Source organism: Molothrus aeneus, chromosome 21 (genome assembly GCF_037042795.1).
Source record: "Molothrus aeneus isolate 106 chromosome 21, BPBGC_Maene_1.0, whole genome shotgun sequence".
In the NCBI taxonomy this organism is placed as follows: domain Eukaryota; kingdom Metazoa; phylum Chordata; class Aves; order Passeriformes; family Icteridae; genus Molothrus; species Molothrus aeneus.
This window is the reverse complement of record NC_089666.1, coordinates 7,647,017-7,664,962: the sequence shown is the minus strand read 5'-3', so window position 1 is coordinate 7,664,962 and position 17,946 is coordinate 7,647,017. Positions and strand designations below refer to the sequence as shown.

General features: G+C 55.9%; 1 protein-coding gene across 2 annotated transcripts in view; it reads right to left on the bottom strand.

Moving 5' to 3' along the window:
* Nucleotides 1-17,469, bottom strand: part of SAMD11 (sterile alpha motif domain containing 11) — an 81,360-nt gene extending 63,891 nt beyond the window's left edge. The window contains exons 1-2 of one of the 2 annotated variants that reach the window (XM_066563877.1): nucleotides 16,652-17,469; nucleotides 14,750-14,841 (exon numbers count right to left, since the gene is read on the bottom strand). In XM_066563877.1, the coding sequence (XP_066419974.1) occupies nucleotides 14,750-14,841; nucleotides 16,652-17,432 (873 nt within the window). In that variant the 5' untranslated portion in view covers nucleotides 17,433-17,469. Of the gene's footprint in view, nucleotides 1-14,749; nucleotides 14,842-15,641; nucleotides 15,750-16,651 lie in introns of those variants that run through there. The other variant, XM_066563878.1, reaches the window with a different exon arrangement.
* Between the last annotated feature and the right edge of the window lie 477 nt (nucleotides 17,470-17,946).

Here is a 17,946-nt window from a genome sequence, read left to right as displayed (position 1 = left end):
TGGAACATTTAATGTGGAAATGGCCTCTCCCCTCTGGGCCCTGACACCATGGACAGAGCCCTGCAGCAGTGACAGCACAGCAGGGCTGGGGATGCCTGAGGGAACCCCAGAATTCCAGCAGCAAATCCCACCCAGAGCCCCCAGCTGCACACAAACCCACATTAACACACTGTGCCCACGGCCTGGAGGTTTCCTTAATTTTTGAGCCAAAACCTGCTGCAGAATTGGGTTTTGCTGCTGGCCACTCTGCAGCTGCCTTAAACCCCAGCCCATGTGCAGAAAGCCAAGGGAAACCCCACAATGTCAGCGTGAACACCCTGGGTCTGTCCCGCCCCAGTCAGGCTCCCCAGGCTGGGGTGATGTTTGGGAAGGCCCTGGAGGGAGCTGTGCCCGGGTGGACTCAGGTAGAACACACCTGAGCAGAGCAGGGGAGCTGGGAGGCCACCCCCTCCCCTCCACGGCTGCACAGCAACCTCAGAGCCCCAGTTTAACGTTTACCTGCTCATTTCCCAGGCCTCTTAAAACAAAACAGCCCAGCCAAACAGGAGCTGCACCAGTGGCACTCTGGCCATCCTAATTCCCCCTGAGCTGCAGCAGCCCCGGGCTCCTCCTGATCCTCTTGGGCTCTGCTAAGCGGCTCTGGGTCACCCCTGAGCACTGCAGGAGGCTGGCAGAGGGAAAGGGAAATCCCACCCACCTGGGCCTGTTTTCCATCAATCCTGCAAAGGATAAACCCCCGGACCCCCAAAAAACCCCAAAACCACACACCCCAGCTGCCAAGGATAAACACCTGCACCCCAAAAATCACCAGAACACTCACCCAGCTGCAAAGAATAAATCCCTATACTCCAAAAATCACCAGGAACACTCACCCAGCTGCCAAGAATAAATCCCTATACTCCAAAAATCACCAGAACACTCACCCAACTGCAAAGAATAAAAACCTGCACCCCAAAAACCACCAGGAACACTCACCCAGCTGCAAAGAATAAAAACCTGCACCCCAAAAACCACCAGGAACACTCACCCAGCTGCAAAGAATAAAAACCTGCACCCCAAAAATCACCAGAACACTCACCCAGCTGGCTCAGCACGCTGGGAGCCCCAGCAGGTGACACCACACGATTTTACAACATTTGTGTTTATAAATAACACTGGGAAATGAGTGAGCAGCAAATGCAGTGGCTTCCCAAGGAGCAGGGGAGGATGAGGGGAGCGTTGAGAAGCACCTGCACTGCAGGAGGGAGGCACAGGGAAAGGGAAATCCCTTTCCTGGGCCTGTTTTCCATCACATCTTCCTCCTGCAGGAGCCACCACCTGCAACTCACAGCTTTGGGCTCACCCCTGCAGACACCCAGGGTGGCACCTGCTGCAAAGGTCAAGGGGGAATCCTGCTCCAGGGATTTGGGCCATGGACAGATCCTGCTCCAGAGACTCCTGCCATGGATAAATCCTGCTCCAGGGACTCCTGCCATGGACAGATCCTGCCCCAGGAATTCCTACCATGGACAGATCCTGCTCCAGGAATTCTTGTCATGGAGAAATCCTGCTCCAGGGACTCCTGCCATGGACAGATCCTGCCCCAGGAATTCCTACCATGGACAGATCCTGCTCCAGGGATTTGGGCCACGGATGAATCCTGCTCCAGGAATTCTTGTCATGGACAGATCCTGCTCCAGGAATTCTTGTCATGGAGAAATCCTGCTCCAGGAATTCTTGTCATGGACAGATCCTGCTCCAGGAATTCTTGTCATGGAGAAATCCTGCTCCAGGAATTCTTGTCATGGAGAAATCCTGCTCCAGGGACTCCTGCCATGGACAAATCCTGGTCCAAGAATTCCTACCATGGGCAGATCCTGCTCCAGGGATCCCTGTCCCCAGCTCAGGACGGCCCTGCCATGGACAGATCCTGCTCCAGGAATGTTTCTCTGGATTTCCCTCACTCCAGCTCAAAGCAAGAGTAAATCACCAATGTCAGAGCACAGCACAACGTGCCCTGAACTGCACAGGGTATGGAGTACCTTACCAATAATAATTACTGTTACTTATTTAACAGGGTCATCTCTGCACAGGCAAAATCCAACTCAAACCCAGCACAAACCCAAATTCCCATGGAGAAACAGCCAAAATAAGGGTTAAATCAAATCAGGGTCAAACTCTTACATCCCTTATTTCTGGAGGCACCAGCTCAGGTCTGAGGCAGCTCCTGAGGAGTGAATGCCCCATTAAAATAAACAGGATGAGAAGGACAAATCCCTGCAGAGCCTCCAGAGGCTCAGCTGGATCTGCTCTCCCTGAGCTGCTGAGGCAGGTGAGCCCTGCCCAAACACAGCAGGAGCAAAGCAGCACCAGGCACACGACTCCCTTTGTTTGGACACTGGGTGCCAGCTGGAGCTGCAGGAAAATCCCCCCTGAAATCACATCTGGGGTCAGCAAGGTAAACAAAAGACAGGAGCAGGGTTGTAAAAACACGAGGGAAAGGAATAATAACTGCAGGTTCTTCCAGCCAGCCAAAGGTGGGACTGGGGAAGGAAATGCAGCCCTTGGGAGGGGCTGGCTGGACCCTGGGTGTTCTTTACCCAGCCCAGGAGGGCAGCTGGGACAGGACAGGGCCCCAGGACTGGGTTTGTGGGGAGCCTCATGGCAGGGAGGAATGATGCACCTGACCCCATGCTCTCAGAAGGCCAATTTATTATTTTGTGATACTGTATTATATTAAAGAATACTATAGAAGAATACTATAAAGAATATTATATTAAAGAATACTATAGAAGAATACTAAAAATAATATTATATTAAAATATTAAGAATATTATATTAAAATATTAAAGAATATTATATTAAAAATATTAAAGAATATTATATTTTAAAATATTAAAGAATAATATATTAAAGAATTAAAGAATAATATATTAAAGAATTAAAGAATACTATACTATACTAAAGAATACAGAAAGGATACTTAGAGAATGCTAAAAAAATAATAAAGAAAACTCTTTCATTGTTAGCTAATAATATAATAAATCAGCTAATAATGACTCTAGAAAGAGTCCCCACAGAGTTTGGCACTGATTGGCCAAAGAGTGGAAACAACTCCCAGCAGAATCCAAAGGAACAATCACCTGTGGGTAAACAATCTCCAAACCCATTCCAGAGCAGCAAAACACAGGAGAAGCAAATGAGACAAGACTTGTTTTCATTTTCTCTGAGGCTTCTCAGCTTCCCAGGAGAAAAACCCCTGCCCTTCCCACCTGGGAATGCCCCTTGGCACCAGGAATGTGCACTGGGAGCCCCTGAGCTGCTGCCCCTGAGCTGCTGCCCCCTCCCCAGAGCCAACCCCTGGATTTCATCCCCCTGCCTCACCTGCAGGCCCAGCACAGAGAGGGAGAGCCCTGCAGGAAAATTCTGGGGCCACCTGAGCTGCTGACTCCCCCTGTCCCTCACCCCTTTCCCTCCTTCCTCTTCCCACACAAACCTGGCACAGTTTTGGTTTGGCACAAACCTGGCACAGTTTTGTTTTGGTACAAACCTGGCACAGTTTTGGTTTGGTACAATTGGTTCAAACCTGGCACAGTTTTGTTGGGCACAAACCTGGCACAGTTTTGTCGGGCACAAACCTGGCACAGCTTTGTTTCTGCTCTGTGAGGAAAAGCCAGCTCTGACCCAGCATGGACATGAAATATTTCTCATTCCAGCAGTGATTTAGGACGTGTCCAAACAGAAACTTCCAGAATTATTCGGGTTTAAATCAGCGGACTTGGGTACTTTGCTCTCAAAGACTTGCAGAATTCCTATCCAGGGAAGTTCTTGTGACACTTCAGGTTTTTTATGAGCCTCAGAACAATGAGGAAATACAAGGTGAATGGGAAAACACAGCATTGTGACTGTATTTTAAAAAGCTTAAGCAGAATAATCCCAGTAATTTTATAACCCCCAGGAGAAATAATGAAATAGAGGAAACCGAAGAAGTAATAATAAATTAACAGAGGGTGATATAATTTATGCAAATTAAAGCTGGTTAATGGAAAATATGTTAAACCAATATATCTTATTTTTGCTGGGACAATAGTGCCAACATAACGTGCTCGGATTTCTGCTCTGAGGTGTTTGCTCTGACAGCACAGAACTTTCTGAATGTGGCACCAGAGCCCTGCAGGGAGAACTGTGCCTGCCCGAACCCCCAAACGGCCTGGGCTGGGCAGGTGTCCCTGCCCTGGGGCTGCAATGAGATTTCAGGGCTTTAAGGTCCCTTCCAACCCAACCCAAAGCATTCCAGGACCCTAAAAATGAGCAGCTGGTCCCGTTCTGCTGGTGAGGGTGGGGCTGTCCCCAGTGCAGATCAATTTGCTCCGCACGCCCATTTCTCAGCCTCTTCTGTCCTCCCCTCTCTCTCTTTGCTCCACGTCAGAATTTCCTTAAGATATGGGGGAAAAAATGAGTTTTACTCCTGCTGCCAGAGCCTGCCATGGGGAGCAGCGCAGGGCCGGGGGTCCCAGCACACCAGAACGACTGCCAGGATGGAAGTTCTGCAGCTCAAGGGGAAGCACAGCAGCTTGGAGCCCATCACTCCCAATACCCTTTAAACACACTTCCTGCAGTGATTTACAGACAACAGCAGACACATCAAAGGCGGGACTAAATCCTCCCAAAGCAAGGATGATTTCTGCCCTCTGCACACACCGGGGGACAGAAATGCTCCCCAGCCTCATGGAATTACTCTGAACTGAACCTCTGCCTGAGAAATCCATCACAGCAAGGTGAGACTCCAAAAAGCAAAGCCCAGACCCACAGTGCTGATACAAACCAGCCCAGGTCCAGAGCTGCACCAGCAGCTCACGAATTTCAAGCCAGAGATGTTGCAAGAAATCACAGTGCTAATGCAGGAATTAGAGAATGAATTGGGTTTTAATTCAGGATTAAAAGCATTCTGCAGAGGAGCTGTGAGAGCTGAACTGTGCACTGTGCCTGCAACACCCCCAGCAACAAAAAACCCAAATCCCTCTGAATAAATCAAGGCCTGCTCTGGAAGGGCCAGCACAGCCCAAATTCTCCCTGCTCTGCTGGGTGCCCTGTGGTGCACAGAGGGTTCTGGTGCCAGCCTGAGGATGAGGAGGAGCCCGGAGCTGGGCTGATGGAAATGCTGCTGCTGTGACCAGAGGGCAGCTCTCAGGCTTAGCCCAGGTTTGACTGGAGATGTGAGCACGATGTCATCAGTGCCTGTGCAGCCAGGCAGGGCTCAGGTGCCAAGAGTCTGAACCCACAAAGAGCAAAAAACTGCCCAGGTTTTTTTGTATTTTCATGTATTTTTGTATTTCCGTATTTCCATGGAATTTGCCATGGAATTTGCCATGGAATTTGCCATGGAATTTGCCATGGAATTTGCCATGAATTTGCCATGAATTTTCCATGAATTTTCCATGAATTTTCCATGTAATTTGCCATGAATTTGCCATGAATTTGCCATGAATTTGCCATGAATTTGCCATGAATTTTGCCATGAATTTTGCCATGAATTTTGCCATGAATTTTGCCATGAATTTTGCCATGAATTTTGTATTTTCAGCTCCTTCCTTTAACTCTAGAACACTGTAATAGCTAAGAGTGATGGTGGGCAGTGTTTAAGTAACCCCAGAGCTGTAAATTCCAGGGCACTGAATCATCCCTGAAGAACCCTGCAGTGCCTTCCTCTGCAAGGGCACCTTAGGGTTAAGTGGGTGAATCACAAGGGGGAAATAAAAGAGGAATTGATATTATTTGTCCCCTCTGGGAGAGGAGAAAAAAAAATAATTTAAAAAAAGGCAGGTTTGTGTGGCTCACCCCCTGCCACAGAAAAAAAGAGATCTCAAGAATCACAGCTGTGACGAGCAGCAGGGAAAGTTATTGATCTGAAAGAATTCATTTTTATTATAAGGGCTGGTACTTTTACTTATTTAATAAAGGCCTGGCGCCAAATCACTGAGAATTCCAGGATTATCTAATTCCATCTAATCTCATTCAATCACTGATGCTCCCGCTGCAGCAGAAAGGAATGTTTGCCCTTTCCTGTCTTCAGGGGCCAGCTCTGGTTGCCCTGGCAACCCAGCAGCAGCAGCAGCTCCATCCCCAGTCCCCAGCCACGGCACCTGGGATAAAGGGGGACAAAGGCAGGGCTGGGCTCCCAGGGCAGCTCTGAGATGGGCAGGGCAGGAGCAGGAGCTCTGCCACACACAGACCCAGGCAGGGAACAGCCCAGTGTCCCACCCAGGAGCTGTGCTGCTTCGCAGGTCCTTTAAAGTCCTTTAGAAAAGTCCTTTAGAGGTCCTGGAGTCCTTTAAACTCCCAGAGCTGCTGCTGAAACCAATCCCAGCACTGAACTGGGCACCAGCTCCAAGCAAACACAACTTTTCTGTCACCAGGACCCTTCCAGGTTCTGCATTTTCTGCATTTCCTGCCTTTAGAAAAGTCCCTTAGAGGTCCTGGAGTCCTTTAAAACCCCAGAGCTGCTGCTGAAACCAATCCCATTGCTGAACTGGGCATCAGCTCCAAGCAAACACAACTTTTCTGTCACCAGGACCCTTCCAGGTTCTGCATTTTCTGCATTTCCTGCCCCGTGGCTCTGCCATGCCCAGAAGCTCTCAGGGTTTCCCATTTCTCTGGAATCCCCATTCCCAGCCCTGCTGGTGCCTGTGCTGTCACCCCAAGGTGACGCTGCCTCCTGGCAGCGAGTTCCTCCCAGCTGGAGATGCACAAGATCAAAGCACCTGCTCTGCTCAGGGCCTGAAGCTCTCCTGACGTCTGAAAATGAGGGGTTTGATGTGCAGCAGTGTTTCTGTGCAGCTCATCCAAAACCAGGGCAAATCTGGGCTCGGTGGGGCTTTGTGGCCACATTGTGCAAAATGAGGCAAAAGCCACAATTTCCCCGTGGGCTGGAGGCAGAATGAACGAGCAGGAGCCTTTCAGCACTTGGGAATTCCCTCCGCTCGTCCCTCCTCGCCCTCGGACACTGGCACGAGAAAAGCCCTTCCCAGGCTCCATTTCTCTGTATTTCTGCATGTCTGGCCCAGGGCAATGTGGAATTTCCTCCCTGTCCTCACCGCCTTGGCCAAGCCAGCAGACACCTGCAGTGCCCAGCAGAGCTGCTCTGGATTATTCCCAGACTCAGGAACCCTCCCAGAGGCTTTCCCTGCCTGTTCCCTTCCCTTTCCAGCTGGAAACACAACTTTGGCACACGGGGGCTGTCATGAGCTCCCGGTGACACCTGCCAGGGGAGGCAGGGAGGGAGGGGAGGGGTCCTAGCAGGGAGAAGCAGCACAGAAATGGGGAGAACGGTGAATTCTCCAGCTGGGGAGGTGAAAATGAAGCATTTCAGTACAGGGAGAAGGGAGGGGAGGTGCCAAACGAGACTCCTGAGGAGCAAAACGTTTTCCAGAGAAAGGAAACACAGGAGAAACGGGGCAGGACAATGCACAGTGGGGAGGGGGCAAGGAAAACAAACAAACAAACAAACAAACCCCACTAAAGCAAACAAACGAGGCAGTAGAACATAGAGAGCAAACCAAGTGATCTTTTAAGTGCAGTGTTTTGGGTCAAGGAATAATTAAGTAAGAACAGAGGGGATTTCTTTCCCAAAGCCCAGGACCAATCACAAAACCCCAGGCTTGGAAGGAACTCTAAATTCCACCCCATGGCAATGGCAAATTCCAGCCCTGAGATCCCCTGCCCACGGTGGCAAGGGTCCCATGGCAGGGACAGCTCTGAGCCCTGCCCAGCCTGACCCGGACACCTCCAGCAGGAAACGCCTCCCTGCCCTCCCTGCCCCAGAGCTGAGCCAGAGGGGGCTCCCTGCAGAGCTCTCCAGCCCTGAGACCCCACCTGATGGAGAATTCTGAATTAATGAAGTTCCTGAGGGAGCTCTTGGGCACCCTTTGCCTTCCAGCTCCCGCCAGACTCCCTTTGAGCCAGGCCAGCGAGCCCGGACACACAGCAGAGCAAATTAACACCAGGTGCCTGTGCCCTGAAGCACCACAGACAGCCCTAAGCATTTAATGACATCTCTAAATAATTTTGACAGCAAAATTACTCCTCCTGTGTCACCTTTCCGCTGCCCTTGACACAGCACTAACGAGATGATGCTGCTTCCCCTGCTGCCCCACATTTATTTGTCTGTCTTTCTCCCCAGCCTTCACTTTCTTTCCCTCAGAGCAGAATTGCAGCAGCAGCTGCCAGAACCCTGGGTCAGGCTGAGGGCTCAGGAATTGCCTTTTCCTGCAGCAGAGCCCAGGGCACTGCAGGGGATGCTCAAGTGCAGGCTGTGGGCATCCCAAGGAGAAGATGCTGCGCTCCCTCCATAGGAACCCTCCCACACCAAGCTCAGCGGGGATTTTCCTTCCCCCTCTGCCCTGGCCTGCTCTCCACAAGCCCTGACCTCGCACGGGGCTCCTGCTCTGCCCCTTCCACCCCACCAGACCTTTCAGCCCCATTGTCTCCTGTGTCAGAGCAGGGATCCTCACCCAGCTCCTGCTCCAGGGCAAGCCTCACCCCCCTGGAGCTCCTCAAAGCCCCTGCAAGATAAAATTATTTTCTTAAACCACAGCTGCTCCTACATCTCTGCTGCTCCCTCCCAAGCCCGCAATCCAATTAATATTTTCCTTTCCAGAGGGTATTTAATAATCCACAGAATTAAATCCTTCAGCATTGTGCTGGCACCGTCAGTGCCATTGATCTGGGCTGGCTGTGCCTCTGCACAGAACAGTAACTGCTCCTTCTCCTGCTGCAGCCCCAGCAGGGGCAGCTGCTGCTTGTCCGGCCCAGGAGCAGAGCTGGGACCACCAGCAGCAACTTCCACACCCCCAAAGAGCCTTTCAGAGCCACCCTGATTCCATTTCCAGCCGTTTGCAACGGGAAAGAGGATGAGGAGCAGAGCTGGGACCATCAGCAGCAACTTCCACCCCCCAGAGCCTTTCAGGGCTCCTCTCCAGCCAGCTGATCCCCATTTCCAGCTGTTTGCCCCCAAAATCCCCTTCTGGGATGCTCTCTGGCCCCTCAGCAGTGGATTTGAGGGATTTTCTGTGGCAGCAGCAGCACAGAGGTTCCCACTGTCCCCAGAGCAGGAGCCCTGGGAGCTGGGCCCAAGCCCAGCACCCCAAACTCAGCCCTGGGTGGGCTCTGGGGTCCCTCAGCCCATCTCAGAGCAGGAGCCACCTCATCTCCAGTTCCTCCATAAAGCTCAAATCTGACAGAGATCGAATCAACTTCTGTCAAGAATTCAACCTGCAAGTCTGCAGTGCAACAGGGGTTAAAATCCACCTGGGCCAAGCCCTTTAACAAAACAAAACAGAACCAAAACAACCCCTGCAAACAAACAAAAAGAGCCCATCTATCTCCAAAACCTCCGACAAACACTAACCTGAACTAAGATGTGCTGGATTAAAAGCAACAAGCCAAATCAGCATGAAACCACAAATAAAAATCAACAGACTGTGCCAAAGTCCTTGGGGGGATTTGGAGGTTTGGAAGTCTGCTTTACAGAGGGGCTTTTTCCACATTCATGAGGCAGCCCCGAGGGCCACAAAGGCAGAGTTATGAAAACAGCTCCTGCACACAAACCCCAGCGTTCTCCAGCTCCCACCCCTAAGCCCAGAGCAGCTCAGAAAGGAACCCAAATCTGATCCATTCAGTTGACAGTGAAATTTCAGATTTAATCCTGCCAAGGAAATTCTCCAGCAGGCGAAGTTCCCTTACCATAGGAAAGTTCTCCTGCAAGACTTGTGCCTGGTGTGGGAGATTCCCCTTCCGGTGAAAGCCTCTGAATTTGGATGCCACCACACTCAGGAGCCCCAGGATGTCCCTTCCTTGCCCTGCTCTGCTCCTGTGGAGCAGCAGGGAAGGACAGAAAGGAGCCCAGCACCAGCAGTGACACAAAGCCACTCTCTGGGGACACACAGAGCTGCCTTCCACCCAAAACAGGGCCCAGGAGGAGCCTCAGCAACCTCAGATTTGCTCCTCGCTGGCATTTTTGAAGTTAGCAGCAGAGAGTTCCTCCCTCCATCCCTGACAAAGTCTTGGACTGAGGCCTGAACCTCAGGGCAGCAAAGGAAAACAACAACCACGATGAGGAAAGCAAAAAGTAGCAGAGAAAGGAATCCCACATAAATCAAACCAAGAGCAAAACACAGCCCAGCAAACGAATCCCCACTGCAGTGCCCCAGCCCTGCACAGCCACCCCCTGCCTCTGCATGGGATGGACAGAGGGCAAACCCCAAACATCCTTTATTGCTCTGCTTGTTTGTTTGTTTGGATGTGGCCGTGCCACAACAGCTCTGGGGAAATGGGCCTTCTCTACCTGAACCCCATAAGGGCCACCTTTCAAACAGAAACCCTGTCCCAGAAACCAAATATCCATGGGAAACAGAAAAAGAGGATGAGGAGCAGCCAGGCTCCAGCCCTAACTCCCCTTCAGAGAATGGAACACACAGCAAGGGCCACACTGTGTCTGTAAGGGAAACAATGCAGTGCCTAGGTTTGTGCTTCCACTGTTATCCTGGACACGAGATGCTGGAGCTCCCAGATCTCAGGCATTCTGGTTCTCAATAAGGATTTCAGAGCTGCTCTCCCCTCCCTGTGGCTCGGGGAGCCCACTGCCCCTTCCAGCCCTGGCTGAGGGCTGGAGCAGAGATGCAGAGAATGCAGGGGTGGGTTTGGAGCAGAGGGAGCCCTGCAGGGAATGGGGTTCACCAGAACACACTGGAACCCATCCAGGGCTCCACACAACACAAACTGTGCCTGCCCAAAACTGGCAGGGAGAGCCCTGCTCACACTGGCAGCTCACTCTGGGAAGGTTTGGCAGCCTGTGCCTCCCCAGAAGTGAAGGGACCTGTGCCGTTCTCCCATCCAGAAACCTCTGAGAGAGCACAAAGCCCAGGGGCAGCCCCTGCTTCCCCACGGCTGTGCCTGCACCTCGGCCCTGGGACGGGCACTCAGACCTGCCTGCATGGCAGGGGCAGGGATGGACGGACAGATGGACGGACAGAGGGATGGAGGCAGGGATGAATGGAGGGATGGAGAGATGGAGGGACAGAAGGATGGATGGAGAGAAGGATGAAGGGATGCAAAGAAGGATGGAAGGATGGATGGATGATGGATGGATGCAAGAATGGATGGATGGATGGATGCAAGAATGGATGGATGGATGGATGGATGGATGGATGGATGGATGGATGAATGGATGGATGGATGGATGCAAGAATGGATAGACGGACGGACGGATGGATGGATGGATGGACAGATGCAAGGATGGACGGATGATGGATGGATGGATGGATGGATGGAGGGAAGAATGGATGGATGCAAGGATGCCTGGCTGGCTGCCGGGCGGCAGCGCGGGGGCGGCCCGGGGGAGGAGGCGCCGGCGGGGCCGCTCCCCCCAGGCGAGGCTGGCAGCGCAGGAAACCGGCGGTCGGTGGCGGAGCGGCCCCGGCGCCGGCCCCGTCTGCAGCTGCAGCAGCGAGCGGCGCGGGCGGCGGGGGGCGGGCGCCGGCACCGCCGGGTCACGGGCGGGGAACGCGGCGCCAGCGGCGGCCGGGGGGCACCGGGGGGAGCAGGGGGGAACCGGGGGGGCCGGGGCTCGGAGCCCGGCCCGGGGGCGCTGCCAGCCCGGGGCTGCGGCTCGCTGCAATTTCCTCCCCAGACCGAGCGCTCCTCTCTCCCCCCGAGCGCGGCCGGACCCGGGCAGGGGCTCGGAGCCACCAGCGCTGCCAGGGGACACACACAGGGGGGACACACACAGGGGACAGGCTCAGGACTGGCAGGGGACACACACACAGGGGACACATACACAGGGGACACACACACAGGGGACACGCTCGGGGCACACACAGGGGGGACACACACAGGGGACAGGCTCAGGACTGGCAGGGGACACACACACAGGGGACACACACACAGGGGACACGCTCGGGGCACGCACACGGGGCACGCACACGGGGGACACACACACAGGGGACACACACACAGGGGACACACACACAGGGGACACACACACAGGGGACACACACACAGGGGACACACACGGGGGACACACACACAGGGGACACGCTCGGGGCACACACACGGGGGACACACACACAGGACTGGCAGGGGACACACACACAGGGGACACATACACAGGAGACACGCTCGGGGCACGCACACGGGACACACACGCAGGGGACACACACACAGGGGACACGCTCAGGGCACACACAGGGGACACACAAGGGGCACAGGGGACACGCTCGGGGCACGCTCGGGACTGGCAGGGGACACACACACAGGGGACACATACACAGGAGACACGCTCGGGACACGCACACGGGACACACACACAGGGGACACACACACAGGGGACACACACACAGGGGACACACACACAGGGGACACACACACAGGGGACACGCTCGGGCCACGCTCGGGACTGGCAGGGGACACACGCACACCCAGGGGACACTGTCGCCGCTCCCGCAGGGACAGCCGGGCTCAGCCCCGGAGCACAGTGCTGCCTTTGCTGCCTGATGGATGAGGCAGAGGAGCAGCCCCTGCCTTGCTCCCTGCCACGGGCACTGCCCGAGTTGTGCTGGCCCAATCCCGCTGTCCAAGCACTGATTTCAGAGCCATGGAAGCAGCTGCAGACAGGACGAGCTCCCCATCCCCACACCCCCACCGGATCACACCAGGACCAGGCACTGCAAGTCTCTGTCATCTGCACTATAAAATACAAAGCATTTCTACTTTCGAGCAGAATCTGCCCCTGGATCTCAGCGGCGCTTGAATGGGCAATCACTAAAAGGGGAACATAAACCATGCCCAATTCCTAATCCTCCTCCTTGTGTGACTGCTCTGGATGTGCAGTGGATGCAGCTACCAAAAGAATTCAGGATCAAAATGTGGAACTGTCCTTTGGTCAGGGACACGAGCTCAGTACAGCACAGAAAGTGCAGGGAGCACTGAGAAACAGCTCTGACAGAACTCCTCAGTGGGCTCTGGCCTTGCTGTGCAAATCCTGACATCCAAAACCCCTTTCCCAGCTGGGGAAGCAGTGGCAGGCAAGTCCAGGAAGATTTATTTCTCCTTGCCCAAAGCTGCACCAACCTCATTTTCCCCTCTATCCGTAATTTCCCAACCCAGCTCTCAAACGCTGTGCCACACACTGGCTTCATGCAGAGCTATCTTCCCATCTGGAAATGCACCTGAAAATCCTGAAAATGCTGCTGCTAGGAAAGTGCATCACGACCTTTTGGCTACTGCTACAGCCCAGAAAATGCCCAGCAGCCAGCATCCCCTGGCCAGGCACTGCCCAGCATCCCCACACCAGCAGCACAGCATCACCTGGCCAGGCACTGCTCAGCATCCCCACAGCATCACCTGGCCAGGACTGCTCAGCATCCCCACAGCATCACCTGGCCAGGCACTGCCCAGCATCCCCACAGCAGCAGCACATCCCTGGCACCAGCAGATTTCTGGCTCTGAGCCCCACAAGTGACAGGACAGACAGAGCTCCCAGCTGGAGGGAGCTGCTCACGCCACTTCCCACGTTGTGCCACCCACTCCAGGAGCTGGGGAGAGCCAGGTTCCAGCACAGCTGGGGTCAAACTCCAGGCAGGGCTGGGGGGGGGCTGCTGCCACACCACCCAGGCAGGACAAATCTCCCCATTCATTTCTGAACTGTTGGTTCCGGCTCCGAGCCCCTTCCGTGGGTGTTTGTAACACACAGAGGCACCAGGCAGGAAGGACTGGAACTCCCAGCTCTGTCCTTTCCAATCACAGAAACTGCATCTGAGCACAGACTGCCCACACCAGCCCAAGCAAGCAACAAAACCAAAAACGGTTGATTTCCAGTGGATAAAATCACATAAATTTCCACCTGTATTTGTTTCCACAGTGCTACTGGCAATGCTTTAAGTCATTATTGTTCTTTCAGACCAAGAGCTGCTTCAGTTCCCCACACCAACAGCTCTGCCCTCCCAGTTAGATGTTACTGTACTTTATTTTTACACACCATGAGCTGTTTTAAGGCCTTACTTTACTACGATTCCAGTCACCTTTTATTTACGCCATCAACATTTTTCCAACGAAAATGCTGATGAGAGATTTTGGAAGTCTCAGGATAAAATCAAGAATACACACGGAACCCAAAAGCTGGGAAGGAAAAATCCATAAGAGCCATAACTGAGCTATGTCCTGAACGATGCTCAAGCTGTCAGCATTTGAGTTGTTCCTCATGCAGTTCACCTGACCCACGGTTTGTACAACGCCTGCTCTCTCTCTAACACGTGGGCACAATTACATTTCCCTTCTGCTTTATTTAGCCACTTTCACACCTGTGCACGATGCACAGAAACCAAGGGGTGGGAACACCAAAGAGGCTCCTCAATGATTTGCCTCTGCACACACACACAGCTCCCCCTGAAAACCAAACAATCCCACCGAGTGCTGCTTCCTTCAGCTCAAACGCTGCTCAAAAAATCCCACCGAGTGCTGCTTCCTTCAGCTCAAACGCTGCTCTCTCTTGCCGTCTGCTCTGCTTCCAAGCTCCTCTCTAACACTGCTGGAACCCTCCCAGGGCAGGCAGGGCTCTGGCAGCCTCCACAACCCTCACAGATCACGGTTCCACCAGCACAGAAGCAAAGGGAAATTTTCTATTTTCTTTTTTTTTTTTTTTTTTTTTTTTAAGGGAAGGAGGCAGAGGAGAGGGAAGATGTCTTAACTAAAGCACATAGTTTAACAATAATCTTACCACTGGAGACGAAATTCGACACCCAGGGCAATCACAGATTGGAGGATGTACCTGTAAGATTCCTTTGGACATAAGAGTCTTCAAACTTTTCCCTATATGCAGAAGAGGAGAAAAAGCAGAAGAAGAAAAAGAAATCAACACGTTTATAAAAGGAAAGCATTTAGGGAAGGAGGGAGGGGGGGAGGCACGCGTCCGCTTCCATATAAACACAGCCCTCCCCTTGCCTGCCTAGGGCACCATCCCCGACTGCCCCGCAGCCAAGTTTGTGCCCCGAGGGTCCCGGCAAGGGGAGCCCGGCAGGAACCGAGAGGAGCCCGGCACAGCCCCCGCGGAGGGGAACGGGCACAGCCCAGCACGGCCCGGCAGGAACCGGGGACAGGAGCCCGGCACGGCCCGGCAGGAACCGGGGACAGGAGCCCGGCACGGCCCGGTACAGTCCCCGCGGGTCCCGGGGAAGGGAGCCCGGCACAGCCCGGCACAATCCCCGCACAGCCCGGTACAATCCCGGCACAGCCCGGTACAGCCCGGTACAGTCCCGGTACAATCCCGGTACAATCCCGGCACAGCCCGGTACAGTCCCCGCACAGCCCGGCACAATCCCGGTACAATCCCCTCGGGTCCCGGGGAAGGGAGCCCCGCACAGCCCGGTACAATCCCCGCACAGCCCGGTACAATCCCGGCACAGCCCGGTACAGTCCCCGCACAGCCCGGCACAATCCCGGTACAGTCCCCGCGGGTCCCGGGGAAGGGAGCCCCGCACAGCCCCCGCAGCCCCGCCGGGCTCGGTGCCGGCGCTGCCGCAGCCCCGGGGAAGCGGAGGCGCTCCCGCAGCCCCCGCAGCGGGCACGGCGCCGGGCACCTCCCGCTGCTCCTCCGCCCGCTCCTGACTCACCCCAGAGCGACTGAGGCTTCCCGAAGGCAGCGGGAGCGCAGCCATCAAAGAGCCGGGCGGCGGCAATTAGCGCGGCCCCGGAGCGCTGCCCCCGCTCTCCGGCGATCAATACCCGCGCCGAGGTGTCAGTCACCTCCTAATCGCTCCTCAGCCCCCCGGGCTGCCACCTCCAGCTCTCGCCTCATTAGGAGCCGCCCGGGCTGTGCCCGCCCGCCCCCGCCGCTCCCCCCGGCCCCGCTCTCCACCTGCCGCCCGCAGCAGCAGCAGCAGCTCCGCCGCGGAGCCGCGACTGCGGCGCCGGCTCGGGCGGGGAGGGGAGGGAGGCAGGGCAGGCGCCCGTCAGCAGCCGCCGGCGCCGCGGAGGTCCCGCACCACCCAGCTGCGAGGGGAACACCCCCGAGCCCCGCCCGCCGCCCCGCCGGTGCCGGCCCGGGCCGCGCTGCCGCTCCCCGCGGCGCCAACGCCGCCACCGACACCGCCGGCGGCTCGAGGGGCGGCGGGAGGGGGGGCGACCGACCCAGCACCCCGAGCCCCAACCTACCGAGCACCCCGAACCCCCGGGCACCGACCGCACCGAGCACCCCGAACCCCCGGGCACCGACCGCACCGAGCACCCCGAGCCCCAACCTACCAACCAACCCGTACCCCGGGCACCGACCAACCCAGCACCCCGAGCCCCCGGGCACTGACCACCCCGAGCACCCCGAGTCCCGGGGCCCGCACCCCGCCACCCGCCCGCTGTTCAAATCTCCGCCCGCGCCACACCAAACTTCTCCCCGGCGGAGAGGAGCCCCCCAAATCCCCCCCGCCTTCCCAAAAACCCAACCCCACCCCAAAGGGAACCGTTCCCAAACGGCTCGGAAAAGTTCGGCGGTACCGGGGCGCGGGGATCCGGCAGAGAGGGGCCGGGGGAGCGGGGAGGGGGCTCGGTTCTCGCCGAGAGCGCTGCCCGAGCACGGGGGCGAGAGGGAGGATGCGAGGAGGAGCGGGGACCCCGGCGCTGCCTTTACCTTTGTGCCTGATGCTGCGCTTCCAGTCCTTGGCCGTCTCCCTGCCGCTGACGAACTGGAACTCGTTGGGGGTGAGCCACTCTCCCCGGTACCGGATGGAGGGTCCTTTGCTGCCTTGGCACAACTTATTGATGTAGAGCAGCGCCTTGTTCTCCCCGCACTCCACCTCGATGCAGGGCTCTCCGTTGTCAAAGAAGGGCTGGAAATCCGGGATGGAGGAAAACCTCTCCAGCATCAGGTCCTCGGGGAGGGGGTGGGGGTGGTGCGGGTGGTGGGGCTCGTGGAAGCCCAGGTACGCGCGGTGGGCAAAGATCTGCTCGTAAGCCGGCGGGTGCGGGGCGACCACGGGCATGGCAGCGGCGGCCAGAGGCGCGAGGTAGTCAGGTAAGGTTTCCATGGGCTGGTTAAAAGCTGCCAGGGCCATCTCCTCCCTGTCAAGTCGCTCCTTCTTGATAGCAGGCATGGTGCCGCCGCGCTCCCCGTGCGCCCTGGCGTCTCCGAAGCACAGCGGCTCCAATGTCTCCGGTTCAACTTGCCCTCGCTCCGGCTGGAGTTTGGCTGAAATGCGCCAGCAGCAGCAGCAGCAGCAGCACAAGCACCTTTGGCGCTCGGGTGCCGGAGGTGGCTGGTATCCCCCGGAGCAGCCCGCTAACAAATCTCCTGGGCTGGCTCCCCAGCAGAGATGCCTGGGATCCCTCTCCCACGGAGAGCCTAATGTACCGTAGACCCGGGAGCTGCCGTGTGCCTCGCAGATCTGCCCCTCCAGACTAATACCTGACATCTCGGAGAGGTCTCTGCTGCCATAGACATTATTTTGGTTTAAGGAGGAGGAAAAAAAAAAAAAAAAAAAAAAAGCTTATTGATTCCCCTAGATCAACCCACCTTCTCGCCAGGCTGGAGGGTTCCCCGCCGCCCAGCCAGCCAGCCAGCCAGCCCCCTTCTTTCACCCTGCCCCCCTGCTTCCTTTAAACTGACACCTGGTTTATTTATTTATATGCAATAATTAAAATTAAACGCTGCGCCCCCGCCGCCGCTCCGCGACCCCTCCCCGCCCCGCCGGCGCCCGGCGGGAGGACGGAGCCCCGGCCGGTGCCGGCTCTGCCCGCGGGGCTCCAGACACCCGGGCGGCGGCGAACTTTCCCCGGGGCCGCCCACCTTCACCTGCGCGCTGCAGCCTCGCCCCGCTCCCAGCGGAGCCGCTCTGATCCCCGCCAGCCGCGTTTGAATGCCCGCTCCTCCCGCAGGAAACGCTCAGAAACGCGGCGTTACGCTCCTTATCCCTCTGTGTACGCACA